The following is a 24688-nucleotide window of genomic DNA, read 5'->3' on the forward strand; positions in this document are numbered from 1 at the left end:
GTCAGAAGAATGGGGTAAAGGACAGAGGAACAGGGCAGGGCAGGGTGAAGTGTTCCAGGCAGAAAAGTCTCAGGTCTTCTGCAGGTGGTGTCAGAGGAGAGACAGATCATCCACTGGTGGTGTCTAGCTGTGTTCTCTACTTTCTCGGAAGCATGCTGTTTATGGATGTTTCTGCTAGCTGAAAAAAAAAAAAAATAACAAACCAAGACAACAAATCAAAATAAAGAAAAACAAAGCAAGACAAAACAAAATACCCAAATCATAAAACCAATATCCAAAGACCACAACTACCAACCACCAAACACAGCAACTTTCTGGGAGTCCTGTACTTAAGGACAAAACCCCCAGCCACAGCCACCCTCTTATTTATGCCTGTTGTTTGAAATTTCCTCACGATGGCTCCTTTTGAGGTCAGAGCAAGAAGTGGCCCACTCCATGCCTGGATATAATTCCTAGTGGTCATCTTCCTTTGGGGCCTCCAGAACTTCTTCCATTTTCAGAATAAGAACAGGAAAGGAATCCATATGTTTTGGCTTCAGTAGGTTACAAAGACTGACATTTAGTTGTTTAGAAAGTAAAATTTGTACACTAGTTCAATGGACTTTCATTTCAAGTCTCAATTTCTAATGACTTTGGGCTTTGGAAGACCTTATCAGATCTATACTCAAGGTATTCAGTTCCTTTCTCTTCAAAGAATTGCTGTCAAAAGTAAGGTAGCACCTCATTCACCTTATGGTACTACAACAGAATGCTCTGTTCCTAAGACACTGTAGAGCACAGTCTTAACACCTATGGGGTTGAGAGGGAAGAAGGTATCATCATCATTTCCCCATAGGTTCCTCATCAGATTTCTCTTAGAAACCCTGGAATGCAAAAGACAATGGGTTGATAGATTCAAAATGATAAAAGTCAAAATGTGGAAGCCAAGAATCCTAGAAACCAGCCAGTGTCCTTCCCAAAGGGGGAAGAAATAGAGGCATTCCCAATGACTTGGTTCCTTCACACTGCTGTAGCAGAATACCTTAGACTGGGTAATATATTAGTAAGACTTAACTTCTTCCAGGTCTGTAGACTGGCAAGTTCAAGGTCAGAGCACTTTCTTGCTGAGTTCACACATGACAGAATGGGAAGAAGGATTGAACTGAATTCCTCAGTTCTTTTATTTTGTGCAGGGGGACATCCTAGTGATTAAACTCAGGGCCTCACACATATCAGAAAAGGGCTGTACCACTGAGGTACAAGCTCGTCTCCCCACAGGGTTGATGGTTTTGACTCAACGAGAAAACAACCTGGAGGTTGCATGTTATAGTCACTTTCACTCCTGGTTTCTCGATTACAAAATCTGCAGCACATGGCCAAGTGAGTCCTGCATTCTTCACAGTCATGTATAGATGTCAGCACTGGAAAGGTGGCAATAAGCTCCCCGTGAAAACTAGTAAAGAACTCATGTTTTCCAGCCGATTTACACACAGTCATGTGACAGGGTTGCTCTGGAAGGGGCCTATACAACTGGGGATGCCAGGGAGCTTCTGTGCCCTGCACAAGCAGCTGTTGGTTGGGTGAGAAGTGATGAAGGGTGTCCCTGAAGTGACTGGAAGAGCTGGTCAGCTCACAGCACTTTGTGAATCTCACCAATACCTCTTTATCATGAAACGGGTGGGTTTGGCCCAGCCAGGGGAAATGCCTGCTGGAAGTAAAGCAGTACTTCACTGGATGTAAATGCAGGAAGAGGGAGCTTTGTGAGAAGGTTCTAGCATAGGTATTACCATTTCTGCTGGTAACCTGGATAAGAGCTGGCTTGGAAAAACACCTCACAGATTCAGTAACTGTGGCCCAGAGATGCAGCAAGCCTGCCACAATGGTGCAAGCCCCTGGATTTAATCCCCAGTACCCAAAATAAACCAACCAACCACCTTCTGAGAAGAATACCTACAATTTTCTTTTGGTACTGGGGTTTGAACCCCAGGGGCACTTTATCACTGAGCTACATCTCTAGCATTTTAAAATTTTGAGACAGGGTCTCACTAAGTTGCTGAGACTGGTCTTGAACTTGCAATCTTCCTGTTTTCCCAAGTTGCTGGGATTTCAGGCATGTACTACTGTGGCCAGCTCTGAGTAGGTACACTTTCTAAGAAGGGTATTAAAATATTCCTTCCTTTCTTAACTATACATTTGTATAAGACTGTACTTTAACCACAATAATAGTATTGCAAATTATTGAATGCAAAACAGAGGTATCCAGCTTTTCAAAATAAAGCCAAGCAGTAGTTTTTTATAAAAATATAAAACAGCACCAACTCCTCATGAAGTTATACATTTTTGTTTTGGGAGATATAATTTTCATAAAAAAAAACATGTTATATACATTAACAAGTATTGTGGACTAAACTATGTCCCCCAAAATTTATAGGTTGTACCAGTGTATTTGAAGACAGTGCCCTAAGGAGATAATGAAGGTTAAATGAGGCTGAAAAGCCTGGGTCCTAATTTTGGTGTTCTTATAGGATGACAGAGATACCAAGGAGATATTTCTTTTGCATTTTGCATTCACACAGAGAAAAAGGCCATATGAGGACACAATAAGAAAGTATCTGTCTACAAGCTACAAAGAGAGCCCTTAACCACAAGCCAGAATTGCCAGCGCCATGATCTTAGACTTTTAGCCTCCAGAACTTTAAGATAAATTTCTGTTGTTTAAGCTACCAAGTGTTTTGTTACAGGAGACAAAGGAGGTTAATCTAACATATAATAGATTTATTATTTTTAAGTGAATTAATTGTTTTAAAATTTTCACAGTTTTATTTTCTAGTTGGGTCTGGATTTGATATTACACTATAATACTTACATGCTAATAAATTAGCCTGCTGCCGTTTCATGGAAAGGGGCCAAAGGTACAAGACTCACTGGGTTAGAAACAAAGGACTTTATTTCTAATGGCAGAGCAAATGGCATGAGTATCAGCATATTTGCATAGATTTCCTTTGTCCTCGTGTCCCACATAGTTGATGTCATATGGCCTAGTTGAATGCTGCACACAACATTGGTTTGCTTCTCAGCTGAGGAACATTTAGCATAAAGAGACGCAGTTACATTTAGACCAAACAGTAAGCTAGCTTGCTCTTTATTCAAAAAAGACATTACCTTGTCTTAAGATCATCAGATACTGACAGTCATGCTAAAGTGTCAGTGGTTTTGTGAACTGGTCAGAAATTTGCAGGTCTTAAATGTTTTGGGGAAATTTATATTAGACACTGCTCTTTGTCTAGCAAATAAAGGATGTAAGTATATTCCTGTTTTAAAAAAAATAGAGATTACCAGCTACATATACAACTCTGAAAAATAGATCCTTGCTTGGGGCCCAAGGAGCAGAATCTCTTTTAACAATAATTTGATAAATACCAATAGATAAAATAAACAAAAAGCATTTTGGAGTATAAACTACCAATTTTTATAGCAGGAATAAGTGAGCAAACTTTCTTGAAAAGCCAAATGGTAATAGTTTAGCCTTTTAGGCCATACAATCTCTGCTGTAACTACTAAACTCTGCAGTAGTAGCATAAAACCAGAAATTGTCAATATGTAAACAGTTGTGTGTGGCCGTGTACACACAACAATGAAGTGAAGCTTCATTATAAACACAGGGAAATGACCCAGAGGCTATAATTTCTGACCCTTATATTTTGCACTGTTATAAATCTGCAATAAACTGATACAGATCTTCGAGACAAAGGTTCCTGAACATAGAGTTAAGGTATGTATGGAAATAATCTTCCTTATAGATCAATTGGGAAGCCATAAATCAGACTATTTTTATTTAATAAGATATCAATCTAGAGAGGTTTCAAGATGTGAAATAGAGAAGGTCACTTTCCTGGCTGCTCCATAGCATAATACCAAGAAAGCAGACAACTTCTCATCAAAGTGAGTGAACAAAAAAAGGGGGAGAGGCTTTTATTGGAATTTAATACTGGACGTTCAAAAGAAATTGAGGACTCAGGAGGTCAGCTATAAAAAAGTAAGGAAGAAATCCCCAGAGGCATCAGCCAGAGTGGTCCTTCTGCAAGCAAGGGATAAGGGAATTAAAGGAACCCACATTTTAGTGCGTGACTGAGGCACATCTGGGTATAGAGTTTAGAGATCAAAGACACTGCCCAACTAAACTGAAAGGTGTACTGCACAGTATCCTTGTGTGGAAGAGAAGCTGTATCTCTCCCAGGTGTGTGTTGAGAACAGGAAGGAACCATTTTGCAGCCTGTATGCAGGGCTCAGCAACTGGGGGAGCTGATTCCTGGCAAACCCACACTGCACAAGATAGAGTGTGCCTACGTAGCCAGGAGAAAATCACATGTGGAAAGAGGTTCACACAGGGACTACTGGTCATGGAAACACACCCAGCTCTCCTCCTCCCATTCAAATCTGGCTACTTGCAGGGCTGGTTGGGAGAGATGTTCCTCGCTGAAAATTTGAAAGGGTTGTGGGGAGGAGAGATGATTGAGTTTGGAGACAGAACCCAAGACCAGGAAACATTGGGTCCACAGATAACATAGTAGAATAAGAACTGGCTCCTCCACCACACAAGTGGAACCCAGGGAAGATTCCTGGGGTGCAGTCTTTCAGTGTGGACTGGCAATTGCTGGGCCCTGACAGTGCACTGATTTAAAATCTCCAAACCAGTTGGCATTCAGCAAAGAACCTGGAACATACCTAACCCCCCCTACGAGATTCCGTCTACGAGATTATCACCATCAATCCAGCAATCCCACTCTGAGGGTGGAGCAAGCATCACAATCCAGATGACCCCACCTAATACTGCTGAGAAGGGAACTGAATCTTTTGAACTCCAAGGGGAACAATTGTTTAACTTATCATTAAGATTTCTTTTTTCTCTGTTTAACTGTGACATTAATGGTTCATATTTTCCCCTCATTTCTAGCATTTTTAAAGCCAGTTATTTTTTGTGGACAATATGTTGAGAAATAGGATGTTTGATTAGTATATTTCAGTGTTGTTCTGGATTCTTGTATTTTTGTTTTTAATTTTTAAATTTTTAAAATTTTTTTCTCTCACTTGTTTCCACTGATTCTTTTTCTCTCTTTTCTTCTGCTAACAGCTAATCTCTGTTGTTCTTTCTTTGACTCTTCCTTTAATTTTTTACTTCTGTCCCCCCCCTGCCAAAATCATATATCAAATTATGTCCTACATCAAATCTGTTCTCGCCCTGTCCACCATTTAAAATTGTAAACCTTTTTGCAAACATACTGTTTTTATTGTAGGCAATAACTGATCATATCATTTCTGTTTATTTTGACAATTGACATTGTAGATGTCAAATAGCAGGAACTATTTGGTTTAATGCTGTATATTGTTTGCATTGGTTGTTATTGTTTCCCCCAAATGGTGAGGTACTGGAAACATTCAAGGATACTATAAGTCCACAGGGTAGAAACTATACTGCCTCAGATCCATACTGTTATATGGGTAGACACACAACATGAAAAAGCAAAGGAACAAATCACCCCAAACAAACCAAAATACTTCAATAACAGAATCCATCAACACCACAGTGGAAGAAATTTCAGAGAAAGAGTTTAGAATATACATAGTTAAGCTAATTTGTGAGATAAAGGATGATATAAGGAGTAATATCAAAGAGAAAATACAGGAAGTGAAAGATCACTTTAATAGAGATTCTGAAAATTTCAAGCAGTAATCCTCAAAATGAAGGAATCAGTAAACCAAATTAAAAATTCAATGGAAAGCATCACCAACAGACTAGAGCACTTGGAAGACAGAGTTTTGGTCAACAAAGACAAAATATACAATCTTAAAAATAAAGTTGACCTTGGGGAAAAGATACTGAGACCATGAACCGAACTTCCAAGAAATATGGGATAACCTGAAAGACCAAATTTAAGATTTATCAGGACAGATGAAGGCTGAGATACAAAGCAAAGGAATGCACAATATTTTCAAAGAAATAATATCAGAAAATTCCCCAAACCTAAAGAATGAAATGGAAAATCAAATACAGGAGGCTCACAGATCCCAAATATACAAAATTACAACAGATCCACACCAAGGCACATTATTTTAAAATGTGCTAACATACAGAATAAGAATAGAATTTCAAAGGCTGCCGGAGAAAAATGGTTATATAGGTCATATTTGGAGGAAAACCAATCAGGATCTTAGTTGTTTTCTCAACCCAGACATTCAAAGCTAGAAGGTCTTGGAATAATATATACCAAGCTCTGAAAGAAAATGGATGCCAGCCAAAAATAGTATACCCAGCAAAATTAAGCTTCAGAATTGATGAGGAAATAAAAACCTTTCATGATAAGCAAAAGTTAAAAGAATTCACAAGAAAGCCTACATTATTAAAACACTCAATAAAATATTTTGTGAAGAAGAAATGAAAAATAAAAGTAAAAACTAGCAAAGGGAGGAACTACACTAAAAGAATAGTGAATCAAAGGAGAAACTAATTAAAATTAAAAATCAGAAATAACAAGAGAGGGAATAAAAATCTAAATAGCATTGAATGTAAATGGCCTAAACTCATCAATCAAAAGACATAGACTAGAAAATTGGATTAAAAAACAACACCCTCCCCAAAAAAAAAGCAACACCCAACAATATGCTATCTCCAAGAGACTCACCTAATAGGCAAAGACATCAACAGAGTGAAGGTAAAAGGATGAAAAAAAAAATACCATTCACATGGATCTCATAAACAGGTTTCTACACTCATATCTGATAAAGTAGACTTCAAGCCAAAGTTAATCAGAAGGGACAAAGAAGGACATTTCATACTGCTTAAGGGAATTATACATCAAGAAGACATAAGAATTGTAAATATTTATGCCCCAAACAATGGAGCATCTATGTACATCAGACAAACCCTTCTCAATTTCAAGAATCAAATAGACCACAACACAATAAAACTGGGTGACTTTAACACACCTCTCTCATCACTGGATAAATCTTCCAAACAAAAACTAAAAAAGAAGCTGTAGAACTAAAAAAATGCAGTTAATAATTTAGATTTAACAGACATGTATAGAATATGTCATCCATCAAGGACCAATACACTTTGTTCTCAGCAGCATATGGATCCTTCTCTAAAATAGACTATATTTTATGCCACAAAGCAACTCTTAGCAAATACGAAAGCATAGAGATAATACCTTGAATTTTATCAGATCATAATGAAATGAAATTGGAAATCATAAAATAAAAAATAGAAGCTACTCTAATACCAAGAGACTAAATAATATGCTATTGGCCAATAAATAACAGAAGAAATCACAGATGAAATAAAAAGATACTTAGAGGTAAATGAGAATGGTGATAAAATATACTCAGAACTCCGGGACACTATGAAGACAGTGCTAAGAGGAAAGTTCATTGCATTGAGCTCATTCATTAAAAGAATATAAATTTACCAAATAAATAACCTAACCTTACATCTGAAAGCCCTAGAAAATGAAGAACAAATCAACACCAAAAGCAGTAGGAGACAGGAATAATTAAAATCAGAAATGAAATCAATGAAATTGATACAAAAATAAAAATTCAAAAATTGACAAAAGTTTGGTTCTTTGAAAAAATAAAATTGATACACCCTTAGCCAAACTAATGAAGAGAGAGAGAAACCTTAAATTACTAAAATTCATGATGAAAAAGGAAATACCACAGTGGACACTACTTAAATACACAATGATAATCAGAAACTATTTTGAAAATTTATACTTCAATAAAATAGAAAACCTTGAAAAGTGACAAATTTCTAGAGACATAGGATCTCTCCAAATTGAATCAAGAGGGCATATAAAATTTAGATAGGTCAATTTTAAGCAATGAAATTGAAGTTGCCATCAAAAGCCTACCAAGATAACTAATAAGAACAGCAACAACAAAAAAAGCCTACCATGCTGACTCAGTGGTAGAGTGCTTGCCTAGCATTTATGAGGCACTGGGTTAGATTCTCAGTACCGCATATAAATAAATAAAGAAAATAAAGTTCATCAACACTAAAAAATATGTGTATTAAAAAAAAAAAAGCCTACCAGGAAAGAAAAGCCCAGGACTAGACAGATTCTCAGTCAAGTTCTATAAGACCTTCAAAAAAAGAACTATCACTAATACTCCTCTAATTATTCCATGAAATAGAAAAAGAGGAAACCTTCCAAACTCATTCTGTGAAGCTAGTATCACTCTGATACCAAAAACCAGACAAAGCCACATCAAGGGAAGAAAACTTCAGATTAATATCCCTGATGAATATAGGGACAAAAAATTCTTAATAAAATACTGGCAAGTTGTATACAAAAACATTTAAAAGATAGTACACAACTGGGTGTGGTGGTGCACACCTATAATCCCAGCAGCTTGGGAGGCTGAGACAGGAGGATAGTAAGTTCAAAGCCAGCCTCAGCAAAAGAGGTACTAAGCCACCTGGTGAGATCCTGTCTCTAAATAAAATACAAAATAGGACTAGGGATGTGGCTCAGTAGTTGAGTACCCCTGCGTTCAATCCCTAGTACCCCCCCCCAAAAAAAAAAGAGATGGTACACCATGATCAAATGGGGTTCATCAGGGCTGGGGCTGTAGTTGTGGCTCAGTGGTAGAGCACTTGCCTAGCACACGTGAGGCACTGGTTTTAATCCTCAGCATCACATAAAAATAAATAAAGCTATAAATTTTTTTTTAAATGGGGTTCATCCCAGCAATGCAAGGTTGGTTCAACATCCAGAAATTAATAAATGTAATTAGTCATATCAGTCAACTTAAACACAAGAATCACATGATTATCTCAATTGATACAGAAAAGGCTTTTGACAAGATACAGTACCTCTTTATGTTTAAAACTCTAGGAAAACTAGGGACATTAGGAACATATGTCAATATTTTAAAAGCTATGTATGCTAAACTCAAAGCCAACATCATTCTAAATGTAGAAAAATTGGAAGCATTACCTCTCAAAACTAACAAGACAGGGATGCCCTCTTTCACCACTTGTATTCAACGTAGCCTGGAAACTCTAAGCAGAGCAATTAGACAGAAGGAGGAAATTAAAGAGATACAAATAGGAAAAAAATTTTTCAAGCTATCACTATTTGCCAATGACATGACTCTATATTTAGAGGATCCAAAAAACTCCACCAGAAAACTACTAGAACTCATAAATGAATTCAGCAGCATAGCAGGATATAAAATTAACACCCAGAAATCAATTGTGTTCTTATACATCAGTGATGAATCAACTGAAAGATAAGTTAGGGAAACTATCACTTTCAAAATTGCCTCAAAACTAAAACTAAAACTACTTGAGAATCAACCTATAAAGGGAGGTGAAAGACCTCTACATGAAAACTGCAGAATAGTAAAGAAAGAAATTAAAGAAAACCTTTGAAGACCAAAGGATCTCCCATGTTCTTGGACAGGCAGAATTAATATTGTCAAAATGACCATACTACCAAAAGCACTATACAGATTTAATGCAATTCCTATTAAAATTCCACTGATGTTCTTTATAGAAAAGGCAATCATGAAACAAGAGGCCCAGAATAGCCAAAGCATTCCTTAGTGAGAAAAGTGAAGCAGGAGGCATCATAATACCAAACCTTAAACTATGCTACAGAACTATGGTAACAAAAAAAGCATGATATTGGCACCAAAACAGACATGAACCAATGGTACGGAATAGAAGAAAGAGATTCAAACCTACATAAATTCAGTTATCTCATACTAGACAAAGGCACCATAAGCATACATTGGAAAAAAGACAGCCTCTTCAACAAATGGTGCTGGGGAAACTAGAAATCCATATGCAGTGATAAACTCTCACTTTTGTAGTAGGTTTCTGCAGGGAAACCTTATCTCCTCTTTCAAGGTTATTTGCTCCTGAGGTATTCCTCTGCCCCATCAAGAGTAGTCAGAGCCTTGAATCCTTGGCATACCTAGCAAGAATATGCAGGCTATTTTTTTTAAAATTTTATTTATTTTTATTTTTACAGACTGCATTTTGACTCATTGTACACAAATAGGATACAAATTTTCATTTCTGTGGTTGTGCACAATGTAGATTCACATCATTCATGTAATCATACATGTACATAGGGCAATGATGTTTGTCTCATTCCACTATCTTTCCTTCCCCTCCCCTCTCCCCTCCCTTCATTTCCCTCTAAAAAATCCAGAGTTCCTCCATTCTCTTACCACCCATCCCCAGTTATGTTATCATCATCCACTTATCAGAGAAAACATTTAAGTCTTTGGTTTTTTGGGATTTGCCTATTTCACTTAGCATGATATTCTCCAACTCCATCCATCTACCTGCAAGTGCCATAATTTTATTATTCTTTTTGGCTGAAAATATTCCATTATGTATATATAACACAGTTTATCCATTTATCTACTTAAGGGCAACTAGGTTGGTTCCACAATCTAGCTATTGTGAATTAGCTGCTATACACACTGATGTGACTGTGTTACTGCTGATTTTAAGTCCTTTGGGTATAAACCAAGGAGTAGGTTAGCTGGGTCAAATGGTGGGTCCATTCCAAGCTTTCTGAGGAATCTCCATACTGCTTTCCAGAATGGCTGCACCAATTTGCAACTCCACCAGCAATGTATGAGTATGCCTTTCTCCCCACATCCACGCCAACATTTATTATTGCTTGTGTTCTTGATAATAGCCATTCTAATTGGAGTTAGATGAAATCTTAGGGTGGTTTTAATTTGCATTTCTGTAATTACTAGGGATGGTGAGCACTTTTTCATATATTTGTTGATCACCTGTATATCTTCTGTGAAGTGTCTGCCCAGTTCCTTAGCCCATTTATTGATTGGGTTCTTTGTATTTTGGGTGTAAAGTATTTTAAGTTCTTTATAAACTTAGGAGATGAGTGCTCTGTCTGAGGTGTATATGGAAAAGATTTTCTCCCACTCCATATGCTCTGTTTTCACATTATTGTTTGTTTCCTTTGCTGAGAAAAAAACTTTTTAGTTTGAATCCAGCCCATTTATTGACTCTTACGTGCATTTTATGCACTTTGGGATTCTTGTTAAGGAAGTCTGGTGCTAAGCCAACATGATAAAGATATGGGCCTACTTTTTCTTCTATTAGGTGCGGGGTCTCTGGTCTAATTAGTAGGTCCTTGATCCATTTTGAGTTGAAATTTGTGTAGGGTGAGATAGGGGTTTAATTTCATTTCACTGCATATGCATTTCCAGTTTTGCCAGCACCATTTGTTGAAGAGGCTGTCTTTTCTCCATTATTTGTTTTTGGCACCTCTATCTAGTATGAGATAACTGTATTTGTGTGGGTTTGTTTCTCTGTCTTCTATTCTGTACCTTTGGTCTGCCTGTCTATTTTGGTGCAAATATCATGCTGTTTTTGTTACTATTGCTCTGTAGTATAGTTTAAGGTCTCGTATTGTAATACCTCCTGCTTCACACTTCCTGCTAAGGATTGCTTTGGCTATTTTGGGTCTCTTATTCTTCCAGATGAATTTCATGATTACCTTTTCTATTTCTATGAGGAACATCATTGGGATTTTAATTGGAATTTCATTGAATCTGTATAGCACCTTTTGACAGGCTGTATTGTGCCTGTATGACCATTTTGACATTATTAATTCTGCCTATCCAAGAACATGGGAGATCTTTCCATCTTCTAAGATTTTCTTTAATTTCTTTCTTTAGTGTTCTGAAGTTTTCATTATAGAGGTCTTTTACCTTTGTTATATTGATTCCCTAGTTGTTTTTCCTTTTCTTTTTCTTTCTTTCTTTTTTTTTTTTTTTTTTGAGGCTATTGTGAATGGGATAGTTTTCCTAATTTCTCTTTCAGAGGATTCATCACTTAAGAATAGAAATGCATTAGATTTATGCATGTTGATTTTATATCTGCTACTTTGCTGAATTCATTTATTAGTTCTGGAAGTTTTCTAGTAGAGTTTTTTGGATCCTGTAAATATAGAATCATGTCATAAGCAAATAGTGGTAGCTTGAGTTATTCTTTTCCTGTTCATATCCTTTTAATATCTTTGGTCTGTCTAACTGCTCTGGCTAGTATTTCAAGGACAGTATTGAATATAAGTGGTAAAAGAGGGCATCCCTGTCTTGTTCTAGTTTTGAGAGGGAATGCTTTAAGTTTTTCTCCATTTAGAATGATATTGGCCATGGACTTAGCATAGATAACCTTTACAATGTTGGGGTATGTTCCTACTATCCCTATTTTTTATAGTGTTTTGAGCATGAAGGGATACTGTATTTTATCAAATGCTTTTTCTGCATCTATTGAAATAATCATATGATTCTTAGCTTTAAGTCTATTGATGTATTAATGTGATGAATTACATTTATTGGTTTCCAGATGTGGAACCAACCTTGCATCCCTGGGATGAACATCACTTGATCATGGTGCACTATCTTTTTAATGTTTTATATGTGATTTATCAGAATTTTGTTAAGGATCTTTGCATCTGTGTTCATCAGGGATATTGGTCTGGCATTTTTTTTCCTTGATGCGTCTTTGTCTGGTTTTGGTATCAGGGTGATGCTTGATTCAGAATGAGTTTGGAAGGGTTCCCTCATTTTCTGTTTCATGGAATACTTTGAGGTATTGGAATGAGTTCTTCTTTGAAGGTCTTGTAGAACTCAGCTGAGAATCCATCTGGTCCCATGCTTTTCTTGGTTTTGGTAGGCTTTTGATAATTTCTTCTATTTCATTGCTTGAAATTGATGAGTTGAAATTGTGTATGGCCTCCTGATTCGGTCTGGGAAGATCATATGTCTCTAAAAAATTTGCTGATGTCTTTGAGATTTTCTATTTTGTTGAAGTCTAGATTTTCAAAATAGCTTCTAATTATGTTTTGTATTTCAGTGATGTCTGTTGTGATATTTCCTTTTTCATGATTTTTAGTAATCTGAGTTTTCTTTCTCCTCTTCATTAGTATGGCTAAGGGTTTATCAATTTTGTTTACTTTTTCAAAAAACCAACTTTTTATTTTGTCAGTTTTTTAACTTTTCTCTTTTTTCAATTTCATTGATTCTATCTCTGATTTTAATTATTTCCTGTCTTCTACTACTTTTGGTGTTGCACTGTTCTCCTTTTTCTAAGGCTTTGAGATGGAATGTTAGGTCATTTATTTGTTGACTTTTTATTCTTTTATTGAATACATTCCATGTAATGAATTTTCTTCTTAGTACTGCTTTCATAGTGTCCCAGAGATTGTTCTCGTTTACCTCTAAGAATTTTTTTTATCTCCTCCCTGCTTTCTTCTGTTATTCATGCATTATTCAGTAGCATATAATTTAGTCTCCTGGTGTTGGAGTAGTTTGTTTTTTATTTTATCATTGATTTCTAACTTTATTCCATTATGATCTGATAGAATACAAGGTAGTGTCTGTATTTTTTGTATTTACTAAGAATTGCTTTGTGGCATAACATATGGTCTATTTTAGCGAATGATCCATGTGCTGCTGAAAAGAAAGTGTATTCACTCATTGATGGATGGAATATTCTATATATGTTTGTTAAGTCTAAATTATTGATTGTGTTATTGAGTTCTGTGGTTTCTTTGTTCAGTTTTTGTTTGGAAGGTCTGTCCAGTGAAGAGAGAGGTGTGTTAAAGTCACCCAGTATTATTGTGTTGTGGTCTGTTTGGTTCCTGGAATTAAGAAGGATTTGTTTGACTTACATGGATGTGCCATCATTTGGGGCATAAAATAATTATGATCCTTATGTCTTGCTGATTTATGGTTCCATTAAGCAGTACGAAATGTCCCTCCTTATCCCCTCTAACTTTGACTTGAAGTTCACTTTATCTGATATGAAGATGGAAACCCCCACTTTTTTATTGATTCTGTGTGGTTGGTATGTTTTTCCCCATTTTTTCACCTTTAGTCTATGAATGTCTTTTTCTATGAGATAAGTCTCTTGAAGGCAGCATATTGTTGGGTCTTATTTATTTATTTATTTTAAATCCAATCTGCTAGTCTATGTCTTTTGATAATGAGTTTAGGCCATTAACATTCAGGGTTATTATGGAGCTATGATTTGTATTGCTGGTCATTTTGGCTTATTTTTGGTTTTTAACTTGACTTGGTTTCTCCTTTAATTGGCATTTCCTCCTCATGGAATATTTTGCTAAGAATGTTCTGTAGTGCAGACTTTCTATTTGTAAATTCTTTTAACTTTTGTTTCTCATGGAAGAATTTTATTTCATCATCAAATATGAAGGTTAGTTTTGCTGGGTATAAGATTCTTGGTTGGCATCCATGGTCTTTTGGAGCTTGAATATGTTGTTCAGATCCTTTTTGCTTTTAGGATCTGGGATGAGAAATCTGCTGATATCTACATTGATTTCTCCTTATATATAATCTATGCTTTTCTTTTGTAGCCTTTAAAATTCTTTATTTTGTATGTTGGGCATTTTCATTATAATGTGCCTTGGTATGGATCTGTTGTAATTTTGTACATTTGGTGTCCTGTAAGCCTCTTTTATTTGATTTTCCATTTCATTCTCCAAGTTTGGGCAATGTTCTGATATTATTTCATTGAATAGATTGTTCATTCCTTTGGTTTGTATCTCTGTGCCTTCCTTAATCCCATTAATTCTTAAATTTGGTCTTTTCATGTTATCCCATAATTCTTGGAGGTTCTGTTCATGATTTCTTACTATCTTCTCTGTGTGGTCAACTTTGTTTTAAAGATTAAATATTTTGTCTTCATTGTCTGAGGTTCTGTCTTCCAAGTGATCTAGTCTGTTGGTGATACCTTCTGTTGAGTTTTCCTTAATTTCAAGGATTTCTGTTTGTTTTTTTTTTGTTTTTGTTTTTTTTCAGAATCTCTCTTCATTGAAATGATCTTTTGCTTCCTGCATTTGTTCTTTTGTTTATTGAAGTGATCATTCATTGTCTGCATGTGCTCTGTTATGTCATTCTTTACTTCACAGATCATTTTAATTATGTACATTTTAAACTACTTTTCTGACATTTCTTTAACTCTGCTGTCAATGGATTCTATTAGTATGGCATCTTGGTTTGTTTGGGTCCCTTTCTTCCCTTGTTTTTTCATGTTGTGTATCTTCCCCTCTAAATGCAGATCTGAAGTATTACAATTTCCCCCCTATAGGTTTATAGTGTTCCTGCAGGTTTCCAATACCTCATCTTTAATGGGGAGATCAATATTAGCAGCACCCAATACAAACAATATGTAACCTTAAACCAAATGTTAACAGTATTGTAAAAAACAGAGGATGAGTTTGATTGTTATCTATAGTATAACCAATAGGTTTGTAATGAGGTCTACAACTTCTAATAGTGGACAAAGAGGATGGAGAGGGGTGCAATGTTATTGGTATTAGAAGTGAATATATAGAGGTACTAGATCATAGGAAGAGTGAAAGCAGAATCAAAAGAGGTTGGTTGTTAGCATGAGAGATGGGAGAGACTCTGAGGAAACAGGTAAATGAGAGGAAAATAGAGAAAAATTAAAAATTTTTAAATTTAAATTTAAAAATATCTATAGTACAACTGTCATATACTACTCAAACCTCCAAGTCTTCAGTAGCCTGATGCATGAGAGGTACCTGAATTGAGCTTCTAGTCTCCCTCAGGTATCTTAGGATGGGAGCTGCCCCACTTACAGATGGCAGCTTCCACCTTGGGGATAATCCAAGATGACTGCAGAGGCTTCTGAGTGTGTTGGTAGAAGGCGAACAACGGCGTGCATGGGAGGGCAGACCTGGGTCCTCACTGAAGCTCCCCCAGGCTAATTATTAACAGGGAAATTCTATTGAAGTTTAAGTCAGATCAAGTCACCCCTCTATTGAAACCCAGGCACCTTGTCTCCTGAATAACTCAGTAAATACCAAAGCCCTTAGACTGGTCTACCTTATGTGGCTCCCCAGTAGCTCTCCACCCACACCTCTCTCCTTGCTTACCTGCTCAGCTACTGTGGCATCTTAACTGTTCTTCAAAGACCAGACATGCAGGTTCCTCAGGGCTTTTTCCTTTGTCCTTCCATATTCTTCTTCTGACAGGAGCTCTCTTTTTGAAGACATCTATATATATGTCATCCTCACCCTCTGAGGATGATTGTCCTGACCAGCCTGCAGCCCATGCCCAATAACCTTTCTTCCATTTGCTGGTTTGAATTTCTCCTTTCCAATAGCAGTTTATTTTATATAGTATTTCCTTTTTTATTGTTTGTCTGTTTTAGACTTTAAGCTCCGTTCTGTGGATGCAAAGATTTTTATCTACTTTTTATGCTTTTGAAACACCAGTGCGTAGAACAGAACGTTATATATGAAATGAACTTAACAATTTATTTGTGCCTAACACTACTTACTTGATTCTAAGTTGAAAATATTCTCTCCATTCAAATTTTTTGTTTTGTTTTGTTTTGTACTGATGATTGAACTTAGGGGTGCTTAACCACTGAGCTACATCCCCAACATCCCCTCCCCCTCTTTTTTTCTGAGACAGGGTCCTCTCTAATTTGCTTAGGGCCTTACTAAGTTGCTGAGGCTGGTCTCTAATTTGTGATCCTCCTGCTTCACCCTCCTGAGTGGCTGTGACTACAGGCATGCACCTCTGTGCCTGACTCACCCTTTGAACTTTTGAAGTATTAGTAATTAATATAAAAATAATGCTTTTTAAACTTGTTTTATTACCTCTATTAACTAAAAACTTATGAGGGAAAGTTTGGGTCTTAAGCATTCAAGGTTTTATAGTAAACACTAGTCACATTTTATGGTTAAAACACAGCCTTCAGATCATGAAATTCTGCTTCTAAATGCCTTTTTCTCTAATCCTGTTTTATTGATCTTTTTTCAAAATAATATGCTATAGACATTTAATTGTGGGAACCAAAAATGGTTTTGCTTAGTAGTTTTGAAATCTAGCATAGCTGGGCGCAGTGGCACACACACATGTAATCCCAGTGACTTGGGAGGCTGAAGCATGAGGATTCCAAGTTCAAAGCCAGCCTCAGCAACTTAGTGAAACCCTGTCTCAAAATTAAAAAACAAAAACACAAAACAAAACAAACAAACAAACAAAAAACTGGGCGTGGGAGACTAGGAATGTGTCTTGGTGGTAAAGTACCTCTGGGTTCAATCCCCTGTACCAAAAAATAAACAAACAAGATTATTGTATATCACTTTAAGGAGACCCACATCCATAGATAAGATCCACTGTGATTAAAAGTATTAGGAATTTGTAGAAGCATGTGTTTTAGTGTTCTCTGGTATAAACCATAGCTCTTAACAATGTAAATAAAGTGAACATGTTGCTTATTTAAGAACAGTGTTTCTTAAAATGTTATTCTTTTGGGAGGCAGCTGGGCTCACCAGTATAACCACCAATGCTCAAAGTACTTTTCTTTTGATGCATTAAGTAAAGTAAGCAAACTCTCTAGCTAAATAATTTAAGATGTTTCTCTAAAAAAATTTCAATAATTTTCATTATTCAAATACTTTCAGGTCTTCTAAAAGACTTTTGTAAATCTTAAATGCAGGTAAAATAGAAGTGTCTAAAATTCCTTAAATTTAGAATCCTTTATCATAACTCCTATCTCTCCACTCCAATATTTTATGAAATCCGCTCTGGAAAATGCTGCCATAAGAACAGAATCTCAGAGCAGAAAATACTTTAAAGAATATTTAATTTAATTAAAATTTAATTTAATTTAATATTTATTTTATTGTGTTGAAAACAGCCTATTTTGCTTTCTGTTATTTATATTTTAAAGATAATGGAAATTATTTTAACTTGATTTATTATGGGCAAAGTTCCTTATTCATGAACACATTCAGGATTCAGTGGAAGGAGTCAGCAAACCTTCAGGTGGGACTGTTAATTGAGGCCTCAGTCTTCCTAGAGTCACCCAACCTCAAGGAAAGTTGGCCAGGAGACCAGAAACCTTGCCTGATTTCTTTTTTTTTTTTTTTTTTTTTTTTTTGCGGTGCTGGGGATTGAACCCAGGGCCTTGTGCTTGCGAGGCAGGCACTCTACCAACTGAGCCATATCCCCAGCCCCCTTGCCTGATTTCTTGATGTGTGTTTCATGAGAACTATGATCACGGGCAGAGAACACAGGCAGTAAAAGGCAGGACTAAAAAGTAATTTCTAGACTTTGAAAAATTTTTCCAAATTAAGTTCCATTTAAAAACCAGCTCCAAAAACAGATCATTATTTTTAGGAACTCTCTTAGGAAGTGCTGTTGGGATCAGCATTGGTTGAAGGGGCATGAGAAATTGGGCCACCTATGGCATAGTCTCTATACAGACCTGGGATGACCCATGCCATGGGAAGCTCTGGATCTGTGGTGACTCTTCAGAGTTGTTCCAAATTGGAGTCAAGGGTCTTTCATCACATCATTGGTTAGGACTGCCCCTGGAAGAGCCGTAACCTGACACAAGGCAGCTCATGTTAATCAAGGAACCTCCCAAAGAGGGGTAAGGGCTGTAAGCTGTCTGCCTGCAGCATTTTCAGCAGCTGCCAGAATTAAGTTTTCATTTCTGAAGGAGTTTGGGGGTATCAATGAGGTTTTTGTTTAGGTGCCTAACAACAAAGACCCGACGACACTTAACACATAAGGATTGATTTTTCTCACACATTGAGAAGTTTGAAGATGCTGGCATTTTTCTCTTATTATAATCTTTCCCCCATGCCCTCAACGTGTCAGCAAGGCCTCCCAGTCAACCTGTCTGAATTCCAGGCAGCAAAGATTTCCAGATGCTCCATTCTACTTGTATTTACCTATTCATTAGCACACACTAGACAATGACATTTTTATGCAGTCATATTACCTAGAGAGCTGTCACAAAGGAAAAATGAATATTAAATTTGACAGCTATTAGTGTTTGCCACACACAAAAAAAACATCATTTAACTAGCTATGTAGGCAGGAAGGAAAAACATTGCAAAACTACCAGAGTCTGTGTTGAAGTAGGCTGGAGTAGGTGATGGGGGCAGGGATGTGAGTGTCAGAAACAGGCTAGATCTTAGGAAACCAGTCTGGTGGGTAAGAGTTGAAGTTTGTTTTGAGTTAAAGTGTTGTTGTTGTTGTTGTTGTTATGTATTAGCAGGTATTGAACCCAGGGGCATCTACCACTGAGGTACATCCCTAGTACTTTTTATATTTTACTTTGAGGCAGGGTCTCACTGAGTTACCCAGGCTGGCCATCAACTTGCGGTCTTCCCGCCTTAGCCTCCTAAGTAGTTGAGATTATGGGTGTGTGCCTCTGCACCTTGTTAAGAGTTAAAGAATTTTGATATCAGCAATTGGAGAAGGTAGACAAAAAAATGTCACCAGGAATTTACAGGATGACAGTAAGGACCCAGTGAGATTTTTGGATAAACTACTACTAAGGTGCTTTGCTGGGCAGCAATCAGTTGTCAAAAAAAAACAAAAAAAAACAAAAAACAAAAAACAAAACTAGAAGTAGCTGGTATGGTAGTACACAGCTGTAATACCATCTACTAAAGAGGCCAAGGCAGGAGGATCACAGCCTCAAAAATTAGGAATACCCTGTCTCAAAATAAAAGGGACTGGGGTGTAGATCTTAAGTGGTCGAGCATCCCTGGGTTCAATCCCCAGTACTGCAAATCATAAAAATAAATAAAAAGACCTAGAAGCAAATAGAATCCTAAGTCATGGCAGACTGAGGCTTTCCCTGTGAGCTTAGTAAAGTTTCAGGGCTGCAAAATTTTATGTAAAATTTCACAGGTGCTTATTTTAACCTTCCAAAATATAGTAACATAGTTATGTGAGGTAGAAGAATCTTCTGCTAGCCAGAGCGGTGTACTCTCTTGAAGTAAAAAGGTGTATTTTCATGCCCACATCATGAAATCTTTGAGATTCCTTTCCTGTAATCACAGGAGAGTTGTTATATAAGAGTTATAACTGAGACATTACCCCATTTAACACCAGTAAAATGATGGGGTTTTCTGCTGGTTCCACTCTACAGATCATAACACAAAGGGGCATGAGGCAAGATAGTGTATAGAGTTAAATGCTTGACTTGATTTAGATCACTTGGTTTCAAAGCCCAGTTCTATGTGATTTGGGGCAAATTTACTGGAGCCAGTATAACAAACAGGGACTGTTTAAAAGCTACTTGGGTCAGGTGAAGTGGCATACACATAAAATCCCAGCTACTCAGGAGGCTGAGGCACGAGGATCATAAGATTGAGGCCGACCTCAGAAATTTAGTAAGACCCCTTTTCAAAATAAAAAAAGGGCTGGGAATATAGTTCAGTGGTGAAGTATCCCTGGTTCAATCCCTAGTACCAGAATGAAAAAGAGATTTGACAATACCTAGATACATTTTGTTATCACTGCTTGTATGGGGGTGTGTGTATGAGTCAACTTTTTATCTCTGTGACCAAAATACCTGATAAAGACAACTAAGAGCTGGTGCATGCGTATAATCTCAGGACCTCAGGAGGCTGAGGCAGCAGGACCACAAGTTCAAAGCCTCAGCAATTTAGTGAGGCCTGAGTAATTTAGCAAGACCTGTCTCAAAAGAAAAAAAAAAAATTAAGGTCTGGGATTTTACTCAATGGTTAAGTGCCCCTGGGATGGATCTCTGATACCAAAAAAAAAAAAAAAACCCTAGAAGAGGAATTATTTATTTATTTTGGCTCCATGGCTGGCTTAGTTGCATTGTTCTGGGCCTAAAGACAGGATATCATGGAAGAAGACACTGCTCAACTCATGGCAGCCAGAAAGCAGAGAGGAAGGAACTGGGAAAAGATAATCCTTCCAGGTCATACCCCCATGCCATGACCTGCTTACTTCAACTAAGTCTCACCTACCATCCAACCATTGATAGATTCATCCACCATGAGGTCAGAGCCCTCGTGATCCAGTAACTTCCCAAAAGCCCCACCTCTGGATGTTACCGTATTGGGGACACATGATACTTTGGGGGAAATTGCAGATATATAACAAAGTGCTACTGGCATCCAATTGGTAAAGGCTATTAAATATCTTACAATTCACAGGACAGCCCACAACAAATTCTCTGGCCCAAAAGTCTGACAGTGCTGAGGCTCAGAAATACCATTTTAACCTTTCCAAACCTTCATTTTGTCACCCAAGAATTGGAGTTCATCCTCATTTCATGATGGTTACTTGAGACAATCCACTTAAAACAGCATGATTTCTGGCTGTTATGTGCTCTACTAATAAGAATTATCATCCTCATATGTACTGATCTGGATATTTAGTCTGAGTTAAAAGAACACACTATTTGCTACCTATAGCCATGCAACTAGGGAAATCAGTTTGCCTTTTTCCTTCATCTGAGGAAAGTTTTTTAAGAATCAAGAAAATAGGGAATAGAATAGAAACCTGTCTTACTTATAGAGTCAAAGAAATAAAAAGTAAGTGACCAGTACACTTTATTCTAAGAAAATGATGTTTTCTTTTATTCAGGTAAAAAATTTTCTTTTCCACATTGGCATTGAGGTCTTTTTTCTCTCTCTTCCTTTTGCACCCTGTTGAAAGGTTTCACCTCCTTTCTTCTCCATACCTTTTGGAGTTTCAACTTTTTCAGTCTTTTCAAAAAGATTTTTATGAAGGACTTGGGAGTCATTGAACTAATACAAAGTATTGACCAAGACAAAGCATTGGTATATTTTCAGATAAAAGTAATGTCACCATTTGGGATTATTCATAAAATAACCAAATGAGTTTGAGAAATTTTTGCTGAGTTTTCAAATCTGTAATTTTCACTTTGTAATTTTTAGTAAGGAATACTAAACTTCAAAATCCTAGTAACTGTAAATTCATTCATATTGTAATGATTTTTTTTTATTTTTAAAGGCAAATGCAATAGGCCGAAGTGCTAAAACTGTTCGAGAATTTCTAGAAAAGAATTACACAGAAGATGCTATAGCAAATGACAATGAAGCTATCAAATTAGCAATAAGAGCTTTGCTAGAAGTAAGTAAGCTAATAAAGCACATTCAGAAAAATGAAGCTTTTTTTCCTCATCCATTTTAATTTACTAAACACATTTTCTGAATGATTGTGTGTGTGTGTGTGTGTGTGTGTGTGTGTGTGTGTCTAATGCTGGGAATCAAGCCAGGGCCTTGCCCATGATAGGCATATATTGAACTAGACCCCAGACCAGTTGAAATAGTTCTGATATGTGCTTGTTCTACATCAGGTTGTCCAGTCTGGTGGAAAAAACATTGAACTGGCTATAATAAGAAGAAATCAACCTTTGAAGGTATGTCATTAACCAAAGAGGAAAAAATTATCAGTAGTATAGTTTGAGAAGTTAAAATGTTGAACCTGCGAATCTTCATTATAAGTGTCATATGTCCTTTCACACCCATTGACACCATGACTTGTTTTATAAAGTATTAGCTTCTTTAAGCTAATACACTAACTTATATGTATTCATTGCCAACAGTTACCAGTCCCTAGCTCTTTATGAAGACTTAGAGGTACTAGATCTCTACTATGACTAGCCCCACCATTTACTGTGTTTCCTATAAGTAGGAAGGCTTACTGAGCCAGTCCCCTTGGGTCAGTGAGCATACTCCTTCTGTAAATTCATTGCTTGAGAGAGCAGTTACTCTTCTTGTCTTTTAGATTTCCTGAAAGGTACCAGTGTCATTCATCTACTACTTTTATGTAATTGTTGGCACTCCAGGTTTCTAACATAATGTTATCCTTGCTTATATCAAGGAAACACCAACCCTCTTCTGATTGTCTGCTAGTTTGGGGTTTTGTTTTGTTGTGTTGTATTATAGTGCTGGGGATTGAATGCAGAGCCTTGTGTGCCCTAAACACAGGCTCTACCTCTGAGCTTTGTCCCCAGCCTCTGTCTGCTGGTTTTGATCTATTTTTTCTACATTTCACTTGGAGCTCCTTGAACCTCCTATCAGGCTTACATTTTAATCCCTAGCATGATAACCTTTCCGTACATCTTTTGTGGCAAATCTAACATTATCAGTATGCCTTTTGTCAGCTATTAGGGTTAAAACCACTGGGCCACAAAATAAACTGTTCAGAGTATTTCCATAGAGGACTTATTAGCTAAAGAGCATTTGAAATATAGTTCCTTAGGTGGAACTGTATAGTCTAGTTTGCCAACAAACTCTGTAGCTGAGTGTACAAAGGCACTCAAATAATGGAAAATTATATTTAAAATATGTAAAATATAATATATTTTACAGATTATTGACAAATACAGACTTTCTGACACATCTCTTATTAGTGAAATGAAAAGAATTCTGGAGTTGAAACCAAAGTCATAGAGACCTAATTTTTAAGCCTTCAATTTTTGGCCAGATAGATAAACTTTATGAATTTAAACTTATATTGTAAAATCTGGTGGTGAACTAATTGCTAAAATCCCTTCTCTAACATCTTTGAAAATCTGCCTTCTCATTAAGTTGCTTATTCTTTTTTCAAGTAAATAATCTTACAACAGCAGTCATGTAATCTTGGATCTATTTGTAAGCAGTACAGTAGAAAAAGCAAAATTACTTTGCATATTTTTAGAAAATATAATCTTTTTGCTCTCTGCTTGTACAGGAGACATAAAGCAGCATAAACCATCTTTTCCTACCCCATATGGCTGTCCTCTGAACTGGAAGTTCTCTGAACTGATAAAATAGTTAAACCCTATCAGAGAAACATACAGGATAAGATGGATTTTGATAATGAGTTATTTACTCATGAGTAGAAATAAGTTTTGTAATGAAATGTTTTCAAAATTATATTCATATATGGTATGTGTAATTTGTCCCACTTTATAGTACAATGATCGTGAAAATGTCAGAGATCTGATTTTGTCAATAATTATTACAAGTATGTTGCTTTTAAACCTTTTGAAACATTTTGTTGTACACTTGTTATAAAATGTAAAATTATTAATAAAATATAAATTTATGAAAGATGGGATTGCTTCGTGTAAATATTTAGACATTGGCATAATTGAAATTTGCTCTAAATTTTTTCTTTTCAGATGTTTAGTGCTAAAGAAATTGAATTACAAGTAACTGAAATAGAAAAGGAAAAGGAGGAAGCAGAGAAGAAAAAATCAAAGAAGAATGCCTGATTCTTAGGATGAGCACTGGAAGCTTTTAATGTTTTGCTGTACTGCTTGGAATTACTTAACAAAGAGTTAAAAGAAATACGTTAGTTTGCAGCATTACCTTTAGTATTTATATGGGCTACTTTGAGAATGCCAAATTTGTGACTGTCTTCAGTCTGTTACATAGATTGATGTGAAGGTTTTCTTTGAAAGCAGATTCCAGTAATTGTTGAAAGCAGTCGTAATTCCACATAAGCCTGAGACTATATACTATAACTTGTTTCATGTGTAGGTTTTCTTTAGATAAACAGATTTAATTAAGAAAAAAATTTAATTTTAAGAAGTGAGTAATTTGGGTGAAGTTTGACTATTCACTCTCAGTTACAGAACTGGCTGTTCCATAATAAATTGAATATAATATTGAGTTGCATTTATTTTTTTCTTAGTTTATTCTCTGCTATTTATTCATTTAAGAAGATATGAGAAGGACTGTTCATACAATTAGATAAACCAATGGAGAGGAAAAAAACAATAGTTTCCTCTGTGCAAGCTGTGTATGTCAACTCAGCATCACTCTCGCCCCTTCCTAGGAATAAAAATAAGAATTGTACTTCC

General features: G+C 36.4%; 1 protein-coding gene across 1 annotated transcript in view; it reads left to right on the forward strand.

Moving 5' to 3' along the window:
* Positions 1-24459, forward strand: part of Psma8 (proteasome 20S subunit alpha 8) — an 80468-nt gene extending 56009 nt beyond the window's left edge. Inside the window, exons 5-7 of the mRNA XM_047526744.1 lie at positions 21847-21966; positions 22193-22255; positions 24005-24459. Coding sequence (XP_047382700.1) covers positions 21847-21966; positions 22193-22255; positions 24005-24097 — 276 coding nt within the window. The 3' untranslated portion in view covers positions 24098-24459. The remainder of the gene's footprint in view (positions 1-21846; positions 21967-22192; positions 22256-24004) is intronic.
* Positions 24460-24688: the final 229 nt, after the last annotated feature.

Source organism: Sciurus carolinensis, chromosome 15 (genome assembly GCF_902686445.1).
Source record: "Sciurus carolinensis chromosome 15, mSciCar1.2, whole genome shotgun sequence".
Taxonomy (NCBI): Eukaryota; Metazoa; Chordata; class Mammalia; order Rodentia; family Sciuridae; genus Sciurus; species Sciurus carolinensis.